We start from the raw sequence: 15274 nt of genomic DNA, 5'->3' as shown, positions 1-15274 counted from the left end.
TATATCCGTCACCACTATACGTGACTGTCGCTCACCAATCAGTCACCAAATCTAGCAACACGCGACGCTCCGCTGCTCATTTGTTTGCATCACGACCACCAGCTGGCGTTGCCTTGACAGGTAATTTCTACGGAAGACTTTTACTCTCCTTGCTTTTCACCACTCCATGCAAAAGGCATATTTAGCAGGAGTGGTACAATTAAACGTCTATTTTTAGAGATGAGGCAGTTCATCTTATCATAATCAACAAGGGTATAATAAAAAATACGGGTAAGTGAAAAGTTTCAAGAATATTTGAAGTTGTTTGTTGAGTTTTATGTTGTGGTGATCGTGATAGCGGATGCCATGGTTAGTGTATACTATAGGATATATTATGGTAGTGGATACAGTGGTGGAACTTGGTGTTGAACAGCCACACTTAGCTCAAAATAATTTTATTGTGTTTCAAGTTCATTCACAAAATTATACTAAATCATACTCATCGTTCATGAATAAAATTCTACAGAAAAGGAAGAACTTAGAGGTCAGCTATTGAAGTGCACTTCATTAGCCTGTTATTTGCCAGGCGTTGAAACTCTTCGCCATAAAACGGTTGGATCAGACCGAGTTCAAGACGAATTTGAGTTCAAAACTCAAACAGTAAGTGAGTTTTAATTCCACGTGAATTATATCATGTATAAAATTCACGTTTTCGAATGCATTTAAATATTATAATGCTCATGCTCTTTCATTGCACGCAATAAACCCTGATGTATTTACACAAAAAAACAAATCACTTTATAAATGTGTGAAAAAAATTAAATGCTAAGAAAATGACAAGTAATAGTAAAAAATTCAGCGTTTCAAAGTTCTGAACTTATTTGCGATTTAAGCAAGCAAATGACATAAATAATTAAACTTTGTTCAAATAATAAAATATTTGATATTTTTAGCTTTTGTTATTTCATTCATAACTAATTAAAAACCGCGACCTAAGATAATTAAATCTTTATCGTAATGTCCGTAGAGTATTGCGATTGATGTCCATAGAGTACTGCGATTTTCTGCTGCGAATTTTTCTAACGTTCTTCAACGAATTCACAGGGCTTTAAATTGTGAACTAAAACTAAAGATCATTAAAATTAACTCTTTAACTAAAAATCCCTACTATTGCTCACAAATCGCGACGTTTTTACGTTTTCCTTGCGATGAATTATGGATACAATTATTTTGCTGTTACAGATTAATAAAAAGATAACTTACGTACCACAAATAATTATGAAGTCAAAAAAACCTGCAAGATTGCAAACTGTAACGATAAAAAAGAACAAAAATAATAATAACTAAAATATGACTCTTTGGGAAAGAAACCTTTATGCACTTTCAAGAAATCCACACCCCAAATTCGAATTGCGTTCACATTTGATATCCATTAAACGACTACCGTTAAAATAAAGTCTGTTCTCAGATTGGAAAAGTGAAAACTAATTTTAAAGAAGCGGGTCACGACCCTTACTCACCTATTCGTTGCAAGGAGTCATTCGGTGTGTCAAACTCCTGCAAGAAAGACGATAACACATGAAGAATTTCGCTTAAATAGAAAACAAGCCTGAAGTAAAATATTGTAAGAAGCAATTCCAAAGAATTTCTGGCGTGGAAAAAGGACTAAACATTAGTTTGAAATGAGTGATACTGATATACAAGTATATAGATATTAAGCCTATTTTACAGAAAATTTATATAAGCTTATCATGCGGTCAATACGAAATAAAGAATTTCGTAAAGAAGTAAATGTCGTGAGCTCAATCTTGGTTCCACACCAAAGCTATTGAAACGAAGAAACCACGTTTGAACTTTGAGCTACATTTACTACGCCTAATTCGGCCAAACTTCCTTACGACACAACACATTACAATTTACAAGAATACATTACCTATTAAAGAAAAGTTATTAAACGTGATCTACAATAATTAAAACTTAGTTATTCTGTTTTAAAAAAGATGTAGATAAGCACAATCGTTTATCGCGTACACTCATTTAATTGGTCAATGGTCATGTTCTCATAAAGATTCGAGAAATTTCCTTTAATGCAAGTCTATTAGCTAGTCATAAGAAAGGATAGCCACTGAAACGTTTTCTATGAGCATTAACATGTAAGAAAACTTAGATTTTCTTACACATACTGTGATACACAGTACGAAAACAGCTCTCTTAGTAAAATCCAACATTGTTACTATTATTTCAAAAGAATACGCATTGCATGAAAATGACCCTAACTTTAATGCTGGATCAATGTTTAATGTATTGACCAACTTTCTTAGGATTCCAACATGAATTCAGAGTTACATTAACGAGAAATGCATACGAAATACTACTCGCAAATATGCTTAGATATTTGCGTTTGCGTCTCGAAATCGTTTATGAAAATACAGCGACACGAAACGAATCGAGAAATTTCTGAAAAAAGTCACCGTTAAAGGTCAAAGTTCACCAAGTCAAAGTAAAAAAAAAAGTGGAAAGAAACAAAAGTTATAAATCATGAATCAAGATGATAATTGTGTCATGAAATTTAAAATAATTATGCTGAAAATCGTAATAATAATTTACATCCAAGAAACCAGGAAACGGGCTGTAGCAGATTGATATGAAATGAGCAGTATAGTGCCAAGCATACAGTGCACGACATCAAATAGATCCTAGATATTATATTAATTTTTTGTTAGTCTTTTATACCTGTCATAGTTTGAGTACAGTTGAATTCAAACTGTCGCCGAGTCAAAAAGATGCCACAAAACTAAAATGATAGTTGAAAATTCTTTGCGAAGCAAAACAGAACCATTCAAAAAATCTCTAAATTTCACCATTATTTAAAGACCGAATTGAGGATTAAATGGTACCGTATGTCTCATTATGTATAGTTATGTCCCGTTAACAAGGTGTGCTATGTAAATTCCGAAAAATTGTAAGTTTAAATTTTCTAGGATATCTTGAGTACCTAGCAGGTAGATATCCAAAAAACTATTGACTCCCGGTTTAATTTCACACATAATTCTCGGTGTATTTCTTTGATGCCTTCACATAAATCAGATTAGAAATTACTTGCAAAATAATACAATAACTCACCGACGCGATGTTGCCAGAAGAAGAGGCTGTCGCAGCCACCGACGTTATGTGAGGTTGAGGTGTCGAAGTCAGGGCTGGGGTAGACGTTGCTTTCAAATGATATTTCGCCGACGATGTTTCCAAGTTATTTCCATAAGTATAGTAAGAGGCAAATGGAGCGAACGCATACCTCAGGTTGTCGATGTGACCTGAACGGTAAGCCGAAGTTGTAGTGTCTGTTTCTTCATTGCCCCCGGGACTTGTAGGATAGGTTAGGCAGGTGTTGATCGGAAACGGGAGAGTGCTTGAAACTACTGGATTCAGATGCAATCGATTTCGCTCCATTGCAGCAGTGTGCTCAGTTTTCCCGAAAATAAAAGTGTCGGGGTCTAGTTCCAAAAGTTCCTGGAGTTTAATTTCAGGACTATAGCATGCCTTTACATTCAATTGCTGAGGGCGGGCTAAGGGCGAACCAGCGATCCTCCCCGAACAATTTCTAGATTTTTGTTTCAGCGGCAGTGGAGGACGCAAAAGATTATCAGAGTTCGCCACAAGAGCATCTACAGAGACGAAATTTTCTTGCAGAACAGGCAACGCTCCTCCAGATTTCTTTTTAGCAGCTAGAGAAACATCGCTGAGGCATTCCTTCAGTGTATATCTATTATTCGTTGATTGGGGATATTTAGAGAATAAGCATACAAGACGAGGCTCAGAGTTAGTGCGACGACCAAGCTCTCCGGAATCACCAGTCAGCGCCTGACTGCAGACCGGTGCTGATTCCAAGCCGTCACTTAAACGACGTTTATCATTAACGCAGTTTTGTATGGACGATGACGTGAAGCGATTGCGTACCGACAAACATCGTGAAGCGATTGAATAATTACACTGACGATTCGGCTTCGCAACTGACATATCTAATTTTATATCTTCAATGGGATTCTTAGCATCAAGGGTTCTCTCGTCAGTCTGCGTCTCCTGGTCACAAGTAGCCACAACTCGAAGGGCTTGAGCATCTTGAATTTTAACGTTCGCCAGGTTGGCGGCGAGCAACGCCTCGCGTGCGCGTCGTGACGACAGACTCCGTCTGACTTTCCTGTCTATCGAAACATCGACGCCCGTGTCCTCTGAAGACAAGTTGGACGTCGAGCGTTCCATGGTTCTCAGGGCGGTGGATGGCAGATTTGCCATAGGTATAGGCGGAGATGTAGATATGAATGCTTGCGGTGGAGGACTGACCGAAGGGCGGGTGGATGTCGTTCCAAGTCCAGACTCTTCGTTTAAGTCGTCCAAAGTGTCCAGAGACTCGGATAACGATGGACTGGATTCCCTTTGAGGTGGAGAATTAGGAGTAGTTGGTGTCGAATCTGGGGTAGAATTCAAGGATGTGACCCACCATGCATCTCTTTCATCATCAGTACCGCTGTCATCCTCCTGTTCATCTCCACCATCTGCATCCATGTCATCCTCAGTAGCACTAAAACCAATTGATGATGCGTAAGGATCGACAGATGCAATATCACTCAACCAGCAAGTAGAGGCGGCGGGCGATAAGTTCAATAGAGTCGTTTGGGTGCCTACGCAGCAGGTTTTGCTGAGAGCTACGCCATTGTTGCAGTCTGTGGCGGAGCTTTTGTTTTCGTCGCGCGTCACTGCCGTTGGCTCTAAAATTCTGGAGGAAATTTCCCGCAAAAAATCTCTTGAGGCTTCTTCACACTGCACAACAGAGAAAATAAATTAATGATGTTTCAGATAACTGCATCGGAATAAAGAAATGTGTAATGATGAAATGCATTATTGGACAGGAATTAATGGTGTTTGTGCATTGCGCATAACACTGAAATCTGCACACATTTTTCACGTCAGGGTCATGGATATGTCAGGTAGATTTTCATGTCAGGGTCATTTATCAAAATCTATTCAAACTGACAAGTAAAAACCCTAAAGCGGTTCTCGACGGCTTCGAATAACTTTTTATCTTTTGGTTAGTAATTGCCAATTCTAGGAACATTAGAAAATTTGGCAACTCACCACGACAGCTTTCCCATACGATATATCCTTGAAGCTCTTCGAGGGCCTCAAATCGTGCGTACTTTTATAGCCGTCAAAGCACCAGCTTCTACGCACCAAACTCCCGCTCTTGGTCACCTTAGAAACGCTATTAACGATGTTATTGTTGGGTGCAACGCGCTGATTTCTGGACCATTTCTGTTTGGAGAGATCGCTTCGTCTGGGTTTGAGATTATCGAAATAATACTGTAAAAACTCGGAATTGTCCTCCAACTCTGGGCTGCTGTCGTCGCTGTTTTTCACACGCTCTTTTGAAGGTTTGGCAAAGTTGCAAGCAGCCGAGGAGTTTCGAGTGACCCATTGAGAACTGCGTGGCTTTTTTATTAGTAAGCACGTATCACTGTTGCGCTTTGGTTTAACTTTTCTCTTTTTGCGTCTGTGGTTCTCAGGAAAGTTGCGCTCCTCAGTCACATGCTCGTGCTGTGGATGAATTTGCGGCTGTGCTGATCTAGGTTCAGGCGACGACATAGGAGAAGGACCGTCGCTAGAGTTATCCTCGCGATGCATGGTAGTGGAGAGCGGTGCAGAGGAATGAACCACAGGAATATGTGCAGCCACAAGATGTTCGGGAGCAGGAGGCAGTTCAGCAGAAGGGTGTTCAACTGCAGGTATCATAGCTGAAGGCCGATCCGTTGGAAAATTTGTACAAGAAGCTTCTTCAGCAGATTCCACCGTATCATTCGTTGAATTTAAGCATGAAGCCCCATTCGCAACCTTTGAATTTGGAGGCTCGGGTGAATGCTCAACATAACGGACACTTGCTGATGCGACGAAAGCTTTTGAAGTCAATTCGCTGGCACTTTCATGAGTACTGCTGACAGCAGACAGTGAAGTCAACGATGATGCCAGAGAGTGAGATGAAGATATGGGTACATTTGCTGATTTTGCTGTTGAATAATTTTTATAAGGTAATGTTTCATGTGAAATCAATATTTTGTCAAGGCTAACCTTCTCTCTCTTGGAACAGCTCACATCATTACACGTATGAGCCACAGATGGACACTTGTTAGGGGAACATTGCAGCGGTTTGTCTTCCATGACTTCGACCTCTTCGGCAGGAGGTAGAGCATCCCATGAAGTTGTATTAAATGCAGGAGGCACGTATAGAGTCTGGGCGCCTGGTCTCACTGGCAGAGTATGTCTTCGGGCATCTTGGCATTGGAAGGGCACCACATAATATGCAGGAAGTGAAGGTTCACTCCGGCGACCTAGTCTAGGAGCATCAGGGAGGGTGAGGAACTTTGTTGCTAAAGCTTTGCTACTTGAAATCAGCGAGTTTTGGTTTGAGCAATTTTTGTTGTCCTTCATACTTGGAACGTGAGCATACCTGCCTATTGAGCGAGATTTTTCCAGGAAAATATCATTTTCAGAATAAATACCGTCGACCACATTTCGGCCATAACCTGGAATTGAATGCCTCCCGTTTTTGAAATCTCTGCTCATTGTTGAGCTGTTGGAGTTCACCGAATTTCCCAATGTCGAAGTGGATGACCGTCGCTGGTTAAAAATTGAGATAGGCGATGATGGAACATCATAAATTTCAGTTCGCCAAGCTTTACCACCTGCTTTGAGCAACGGAGTTGGGGCAGGAGTTGGCACAAAGTACGTCTTTTGGGACAGCGGAACGAACGCTTCGTCTAGAGAATGGGACCGTGACAACCGAGGACCCACACGGACCAACTGACACGGAGACGCAGATGCATCAGGATGTTCGGATGAACTTATCCCATGTACCGCATTAGCACCAAGGCTCACGCGGCGGCGATGGCGAGGCAGAGTCCCGTACATCCCGGGACAATCTCCAGGCCCTAGGCTGCTGGCGGAAGCCCCCATCTTGCTTGTCGAGTTTTCTTCCGGATTCTTGATTACAAAATCTGGTCCTGAAGTTGTAGCTTGCAAATTAGATAGAAAATTATCAAATGCATCGGAATTTGAAAATGACCTGCAAAGAGCGAAGTGATGTTTATTTTCCTGATTTACTTTAGATTGAACGCTTAATTTGGAAAAAGATTTTCGAGGTGGTGGCTTTGGTGGCCGACAAGTCTCAGCATGGGCAGGTGAGTTCAATGAAAGAGAACCTAGTCTCGGAATGGCATCACTACTGTCAGGTATTAGATGATTTTCGCTGCAATCAAGTCTTGATGTGTTCAAAGTTGTGCTTAATTGCAAGTTGTATATTTCTTCTTGTACGATGGCATCAAAGTCTTTCAACAGCCCTTGAGACCAAGTCTGCAAATATGAATCTCGCAACGAACTTTTTCGCCCTGTCGCTCGTAATGATGGAGAGGAAATCCTGCGTGCAGGCAATGCTTTCTGAGGTGAAGTTTTCTTCCTCAAGGTAGGAGGACTAGGTGTCTTAAGAGGTAGTCGATTCGGTGATAATTGGCGAGATTTCAGCGGAGTTGGCGGGGATTTTTGTTGTAGCTTCTGGAGGATTTTGCGAACTTGCGGAGGTGATGGGAGAGCAGTACTCGTCCCCTTCAGGCTGGTCGGCGGACGACAGATGTCAGCAAACGCCGCGCTGATGTCATCCTGAAATAAAAGAGCTTCATTAGAAGCATTCTTGAAAAATTAAAAAATTTAAATAAATACAGAGTTAGAGTAGAAGCAGACGTATCTCAAATTAAGCAACACAGGAGAACTCGTCGCAGTGGTCCTGACGAGCCTCGAGGGACGCTCATTACCAGAGTCATCTTGACGAAGTTGGCGCCAGCAAAGGACTCGACAAAGTAAACTAGATCTGCGTTCTAGCCCAACCATGTCTAGATTTTCCTGCTTTAGCGAGCCGCCGCCTCAATGGACTCCTCTATATCACCGTTTTCTGCTTGTTGGGCATCAATGGAGGTTTCTGATCACGCCGCGGCAGAACCACATGCCTGCCTTATATACTCGACTGGTCTTATTCAGGAGCAAAGAAACTGACATAATTTACCTTATGAAATTTGTTCTTATTGTGAATTAGACATTTTATTTAATTTAATGCTATATTTAAAAAATAAAGGCAGCTCTCGGATTGACTAGACATTTTGTGCAAAAATTAACTAAGTTGATTATCTTTCGTTGATATTAACGAGAAATTCTTGCTGATCTAGAAGATCTGTACTCTGTTTACGTTACACGTTTTCTTCGCCAACAAGTGCAAATGTTCACAGCGCATTTGAGCTTTTGCCTGCGGATGCCTAACGGTCGGCAAAATGCTTTTAACTTGATGTACCCCAAAAAAAAATAAAAAGTAAAACACAATATGAAAGTACCGGGAGTTAAAAAACAGTCCACATTTTTTTTTTAATTAGAATGGAATGATAATGATTAAATAAATAACCCCGAAGTACCACAATTGTATCAAGCTTCATGCATTTCTTCTATACAATAACTTTATTTCATACTCGACAAATTAAAGTGTTTGCAGGCTCCCCACACTCAAGTCATTTAGTATTTACACAACACATCCATGTCATGGCGTAGTTTGTCTAAGATGCAGGTAGTTAGCGCTGGCTAATTTACTCTTCAGTAATACATTGACGGGCTGTCGTGTCAGTACTGATCAGTTTTCTGAACCATTGTTGTAGGCCGAGAAATTAAATTTAGCTGCAAAATTAAGTTTTCCACGGTAATATTCGAAACAATCGAGTTGCGCAAGGTTAAGGGGAACATCTCGATAAAAAAAAAACGAAGAAATTACGTTTTCTGTGTTTTCATTTCCTTTTGCAGAAAGAATTATTCAAAGCGGCTGCAACAAACCGTGATGAGGTAGCTTTCGTGGTTCTTTCACATGGGAGTTTTAAACTTTTATAAAATTAACCATTTTATAGGTATATATTATTTAAATACATTTCTTTACTTAAATCTATCTTTATAGATCATAATTTGCGTTAATTGCAAAGTGTTTGCACTCGTTTGCAGGCTGCAAACATGACGCGTTCAATGAAGCAACTACCATGGATGTACATGCTATATTTTTTGCGTAAGGCTGTTTTGAACTTTTATAAAATGAGCATTTTATAATAATTTTTAGCAATTTTTGTTTTAAAAACGGTTTTTATGTATCATTATTCGCGCTAATTGCAAAGTGTTTGAACTCGTTTGAAAGCTAAAAACAGAACGCATTAAATAAAGTTTATATCAAGGAAGTACATGCATGCAAGACTTTTTGCGTTAGGCCGTTTTGAACTATTATAAAATGACCACTTTATAGAAATAGATATATCAGAAAAATCACATTTATAGCTTATTATTCGCATTAAACTGGACATGAATAAGTTTAAACGCACGCGATGGTATCCTCAATACGAGTAATTGGTAATGGGAAGCTGGGGCTGTAGTCAAGCAATTTTGCTACCGCGAATCCAAATATGTTTTTCACGAATCGAATGATATTTCTCTTGATGTTGCATCACGTTAATTGTAGGACGAGATATGAATATCACGTCTTCTTTCATTTCTTCGAAAAATGTACAAGTACAAAAAGGTCTTAAATTTCTGTTTTACATATGTGTACCAAGATTCAAATGATCCGTCGGTAGATGAAAAAATTTTGTTTTGACCAAGACGCTCCCCTTAATAGTGTGTTTGACTCGTCAGGCTTATGAGCGATGAGCCTGCGTAGGATCACACACGCATTTTCACATCTTTAATCACATCTTCACATAAGAAACAGATCCGCTTCTTATGCACTGAGTCTGCGGTCAAGCGAGTACAACAAATCAGAGTGATAAGAACCAATTACATCAAGGGGCACTTTTCTCTGGCAAACTGTGCGCTCGTAATTACGTAAGAGGCGGGTGGAGCCTCAGCAAAACACACATAAAGTGCACAAAGTTGTCGTTGATCCTCAACACGAATACGGAGGGAGTTTAGAGAGAGAGTTGAGCCCTCACTGCGCATCACTCATCTACGTGGTCCATGCGATGACAGCAAATTGCAGGGCTGCTAAGCCATATTGGGCTCCATCTTACGATATCAGGACTCATGCAGAGGGAAAAATGTTGCATGTAAGTCGATGATCAGGACTCCCAGAGGGGTAGTGGACGCTATAATCTCAGCACGGAAGCCTCGTCATGTGCATAAGCTTACACCAACTTGTGCTCGTGCGGGTCGATTGGTCACCAAGACCGTCATTCAAGGGAACTGGTTTATTTAATTGCGCATTCTAGAAACAACATATTTGTGGAAAAGAGATGGGGATCGGAAGTGGTACAAAGAGAGAGGAGTTCGTCCTAAAAGTAAACGCATTAAAAAACACGAAGAAAGCTAAGCTAAGCATGAAAGCTAACTTGTTAAGATGGTAAGCAAGAAGGCGGTTACATCAAAACAACAGCACATTTTTAAACCTATTCCAACTTGAACAATTAGATGCACCGAAAATATCAGCAGCACTTATTATTAAGCAATTATTTTCACTACAGTCAACTTGGCCCACTAGTCAAACTCGAGTATGTAAACCCTAATGTCAAGGTATTAGATTATGTTAGATTATTGATCCCAATGCAAATGTGTTGACAACCAAGTCACATTGGTATCTTAGAGAGTCAGCTCAAGTGTATTGTGAATGCGACAAGGGCCGACACATGAAGTGAGCAGACTTGATCCATGATGTTCATTCACAGGTCGTTGTATCGGATCATTAGGCATCTGAGAACAAGCGAGCTATTGAGCAGCATGCACATGCAGCGTGCGGGTGCATGGTGTTAAATGCACCCTTCTTCTGCGACACGAATAAACACTGGCAGGAAATGCGGTCTGCGTCGCCTAGGAAACGCGTTTCATGAACACGACAAGGCCGAAAGTCTCATGTGTCGAGTTTGATCCATGATCGAGATATTGCATATTTAAATGCAGTATTGCTTTGAAAGAATGAGTATCGGTATGATTTTGCATTCACAGTAGGAAGAGTAAAATATTGCAGTATGTTTGCGAAGTGCTTGCATCTATGTGTGGTGATCTACCACAATCCTACTGGGAAGATTACACATGTGTATAGTGGTGATCTGCTCCACTACCATAATAGAAGAATGAGTGAACCATCGAGGCATGATACTTGTCTCCTTGGGAAGTGAACCACTGCCTCACTCCTACAGAAATAACTGAACCACTGGGGGATGATAATTGTCTCCGGGGAATAGGAGATGATGTCTCTCTGCAACAAGGTAAGACTGAACTATTGAGGCGCGAAACTTAATTAACTCTTTGGAAAATAACCCCTGACTCACTCCTTCCGAGACACTCCACTGACTCACTTCTTCTGAGACACTCCACTGAATCACTCCTGCTGGAGTGGAGTATCAATAACCATGCACTGACTCACTTCTTCTGAGATATTCCACTGACTCACTCATATTGTAGTAGTGTCAATAACCACTGACTCACTTCTTCTGAGAAACTCTTCACTATTGGGCACGACAAACCTAGTCCAAATTACCAACAACTGAAGCAAATACTTAAAAAACTTAAAAATTTACTTAACCTTTAAAGATTAATAAATTAAATTCAACGAGAAGTCGCATACGTATTACTTTTAGTTATCACGAATAGTCGGGTCTTTTGTAAAACTCGGTAAAAAAACACGAAAAATTAAGACCATATAATCTCTTCCGTAATTAAAAAAATCGGCTAAATTAGTAGGGAGAATTGCGCATTCAGTTAGAACAATAGCCAGCAAATCTAAGATCTTATGTACTGTAGAGTCACTTTGTCTTAGAAAAAAATAGAGATGAAACTCTTAAAAAATAAAGATGAAATTTGAAAAATTGGTTCCTAATTAAGTCAACACATGATCCATTTTTTTCCATTTGGACCCTTCCCACGGGAAAATCTAAGCGAAAAAAACATGTTGATTCTCAATGACATATTCAAGCATGGACAATATTTAACCCCGTACAAGAATATAATTTAGTGATTTCAGAAGAGACACATACGTGTATTGAATGGCTGTCTTCTTCAACAGCCCTGGCTGTTTGTATGTTTAGACTCCTAAGTTTGTTTTTGTATGTGTCCGCAATCACAACGTCTAAATAAGGCAGCTCTGAAGAAGTCATCAATAACTGCTGCAAAACTCTAATCACTGGCACTAAATTGAAATACTAACTCGTCAGAGATGCAAACAGGAGAACTTGAGTTTGTGATTTATAGTTATTTTAATTCCTGATAAAAAGAAAATGGTACATGTGTATTTGAGCGGATATTACTTGAGAACATTTTATATAAATGTATGAATTAAACTCCTAATTTTTAATGCCATCCCAAAGGACCAAAGTAATTTTGCTGATATTTACATCTAACTTAGGAAATTTTTACTTCAAATTAATTACTATTTTGGAAACTAAGGCCAACTGATATACAGTGCAATCATGTACCATACTTCGCGGATCAAATATCTGTAATAATTACTTCAACACTTTTTCGAAAATATTTATATAGCGCATTTTTAGCTAAGTTGCGAACTTCTGTGGATGTGTCTAATATAATCTTTTCAAACTCGAAAAGGACCCGCGATTTTCTAATGATTTAGCATCTATGATCATGTTCACGTGAAATGCGCTAAACGGAATAGGTTTGAGCTTTATAATTGTAATAGAACGCGAGGGTTTATTGTAGAGGGGTTCCATTAATTGCATTGGTACAAGGAAATTTGTATGTGGAATAAGACGAAAACAATCTGCGTCATAACTTCGCAGCTGCTCGAAAATGGTTCAGGCTCTTGGTACGTAACCCCACGATATTCCAAGAAAAGCATGCATTCGGTATAGGAGCAATACGCGTCAAAGCGCACCGTAGTATCAAATGTTGCTGCGTGCATGATACCAGAGAAGTGTTGCTGCACGCGCTGTAATTACAGCTCAAGAGAATGTTATGCATGTTCGCCACTTATGATCACAGCGCATTTGCACATGGAACTCAAATTTGGCGCCCCCACGTGGTAATTACGCAATCGATGAAATCTGTAGGATATGTGATTTTAACCACACTGTGTCATGTATGTCTTGACGTGAAAAGGACACGGTGAAGTAGTCACGGTCACGACTGCGTAATCAAATAAATTTAATGAAATAACCTGAATATTATTACTTGGTGTCAAATGGAAACTAATTTTGCAATAGAGCATGATCGATCATACATGGAGTTATCCTTCACACGCTTTATTTGTGCGCACGTTATTTGTGCGTGTTACCTCACGCACGTTTTTGTGCCAAACACACAGCCAATTTATTGTGCGTTCATTTACTGAAGTGCAGGTTCAAGCAATGCTGCTGAATCGATGCTGATTCCAGTTTTTACCCAACCAGATTCTATTTTTAGCATATTTATGAGTATTCAGAAAGTTTCATATTCAGAGCTATTTCAGAAAGTTTCGAGTGGTATAAAAAAATTCTCCAAGTCTGTAGCAAAATTGATGCTGCCACCAAGTTGAGTTATTTCCGTTATAATAAAAAAATCAGTTATAATTAAAGAAGGAATATTAATAATCTGAGCAAACTTAAACCTGAAATTTGACTGCGCACCAACACACTAACAGTATCAGCACGAACAACAGTAACAGCCTCCAGCAACAGCAGCACAAGGCAGCGACACAAGGCAGCAGCACAAGGAAGCAGCACCAACAATAGCAGTGGCAGTAAGGCAGTAAAGCAGCAGGGTGCGTACTGGTACGTATTTAGAAAAAAAAAATCCATGACTTTCCATGACTCTCCATGACCATCAATATAATTTTCCAATACACGTATACGACAGGTTTAGCGTGACAAAGACCTACCGTGCATATTCTGTCATCTTCTACAGTTAATAAATAGCAAACGTGCAAATGCATAGAGCAGGCAGACACAGAGGAACAAAAATGACACATATCTGAAACTAAAGCCCCCACTGGTATTATTATGAATTCAATAGTGTCAAATCACAACAAATATTGAGTAATGCACACAAGATTGTACATGATAATGTCAATACAGTTCTGAACACTCAACACCACTACCCTAACATTCAACTGGCAGCTATTTCATTAACTTCTTCTTTAATGTTCAGTTCAAGAGTGTCTAGCTTTTTTTCAGAAATCGCCTCGTGGCGTTGAACTCTTGGATAACATTAAAATCACCCGTTCTCTCCATTGCTTCTGCAAATTCATCTGCTGTTCCTCAAGCGCCTTGATGCCCTCCTCCAAACGCCTTTTCTTCTTCTCCAGTTCATCTAGCATTCCAGCTCATCCAAAAGAGCCTTCCTCTTCTGGGTTTTCTGAGCCTTCGCATTCTGCTCTTTCTCTTCTGCCAAATAAGTATTGGAGGTTGTTTTGGCACTGTCATCTGCAAGCAGCATCTTCTTGCTGATGGTCATCTTGTCCAGGCCACCAACCTGTGCAGCATGATCAACCACAGCACGCAGGGCAACCACCGTTTGCCCTTTCATGTTGTGTGTCATGATTTCCTTGTTGACGAAAAACCTCTTTCAACCGTGGCTTGGCCATGAGACAGGAGTATGGGCATCTGCACTACAATCCATAGCTTCTTGTAGGTGCTCTTTGACAAAATGGCATGCCAAAAGTGTCTCGTCAATCTTAAATTGAAAATGCTTGAAAATGTGCGTTCAGTTCACTGAAATGTTGTGATGCATCTCTAAAGTTGCACAACCCATTCACAACACCATCCACATCTGTGTTAGGGAATCTCTTGGCCTCAACAAGCAAAGTGAGACAGTTCTTCAACTGTGTCTTGTCGGCTTCCGTACAGTCCTTCTTGATGAAGACCTTTGGCACCAGCCATCTCAGATTCCTACCAAGGCCATACCTGATAGGGCTCTTGTCCAGTAGCTTTTGGACTACAACCTGCATGTAGTCCCGCGCTCGTGTCTTGAAAGTAAGAACTTGCAGTGCACTTGCCTTCTTGTCTGTAGGCTGTTTTTTATCGCAGTCCTGGCCATGTAACCAACATCAACCTTATTGAGGAAAATCAAAACGCCTTTTGTTCCATGACTTTCCATGGCCTGAAATGAAATCCAATGACTTTCTAGGCCCGGAAATTGAAAAATCAAATACCATGACTTTCCAGGTTTTCCATGACCGGTACGCACCTTGAGGCAGTAAAGCAGTAAGGCCATAAGGCAGTGGCAGTAAGGCAGCAGCAGTAAGGCAGTGGCAGTG

At 40.1% G+C, this 15274-nt stretch overlaps 1 protein-coding gene across 1 annotated transcript; it reads right to left on the bottom strand.

Annotated features, from left to right (window-relative positions):
- Positions 1–1401: 1401 nt before the first annotated feature.
- LOC108665168 lies at positions 1402–4017 on the bottom strand. The gene is made up of 2 exons (XM_018151896.2): positions 3103–4017; positions 1402–1536 (listed from the first exon to the last, which is right to left on the bottom strand). Exons 1-2 carry the CDS (start codon positions 3991–3993, stop codon positions 1492–1494), a joined length of 936 nt encoding a protein of 311 aa, XP_018007385.2. The 5' UTR covers positions 3994–4017; the 3' UTR covers positions 1402–1491.
- Between the last annotated feature and the right edge of the window lie 11257 nt (positions 4018–15274).

This window comes from Hyalella azteca, unplaced genomic scaffold, assembly GCF_000764305.2.
Source record: "Hyalella azteca isolate HAZT.00-mixed unplaced genomic scaffold, Hazt_2.0.2 contig9044, whole genome shotgun sequence".
Classification (NCBI taxonomy): Eukaryota; Metazoa; Arthropoda; class Malacostraca; order Amphipoda; family Hyalellidae; genus Hyalella; species Hyalella azteca.
Note: the sequence above shows the minus strand (reverse complement) of the source record. Positions and strands in the feature narration are given on the sequence as shown.

Excerpts from the sequence above, each read along its gene's own strand:
- LOC108665168 (XM_018151896.2), bottom strand. The coding sequence starts at position 3,993 with ATGTCAGTTGCGAAGCCGAATCGTCAGTGTAATTATTCAATCGCTTCA. Across the intron at positions 1,537-3,102 it reads CTTCTGGCAACATCGCGTCG|GAGTTTGACACACCGAATGA; the intron begins GTGAGTTATTGT and ends TCTTTCTTGCAG.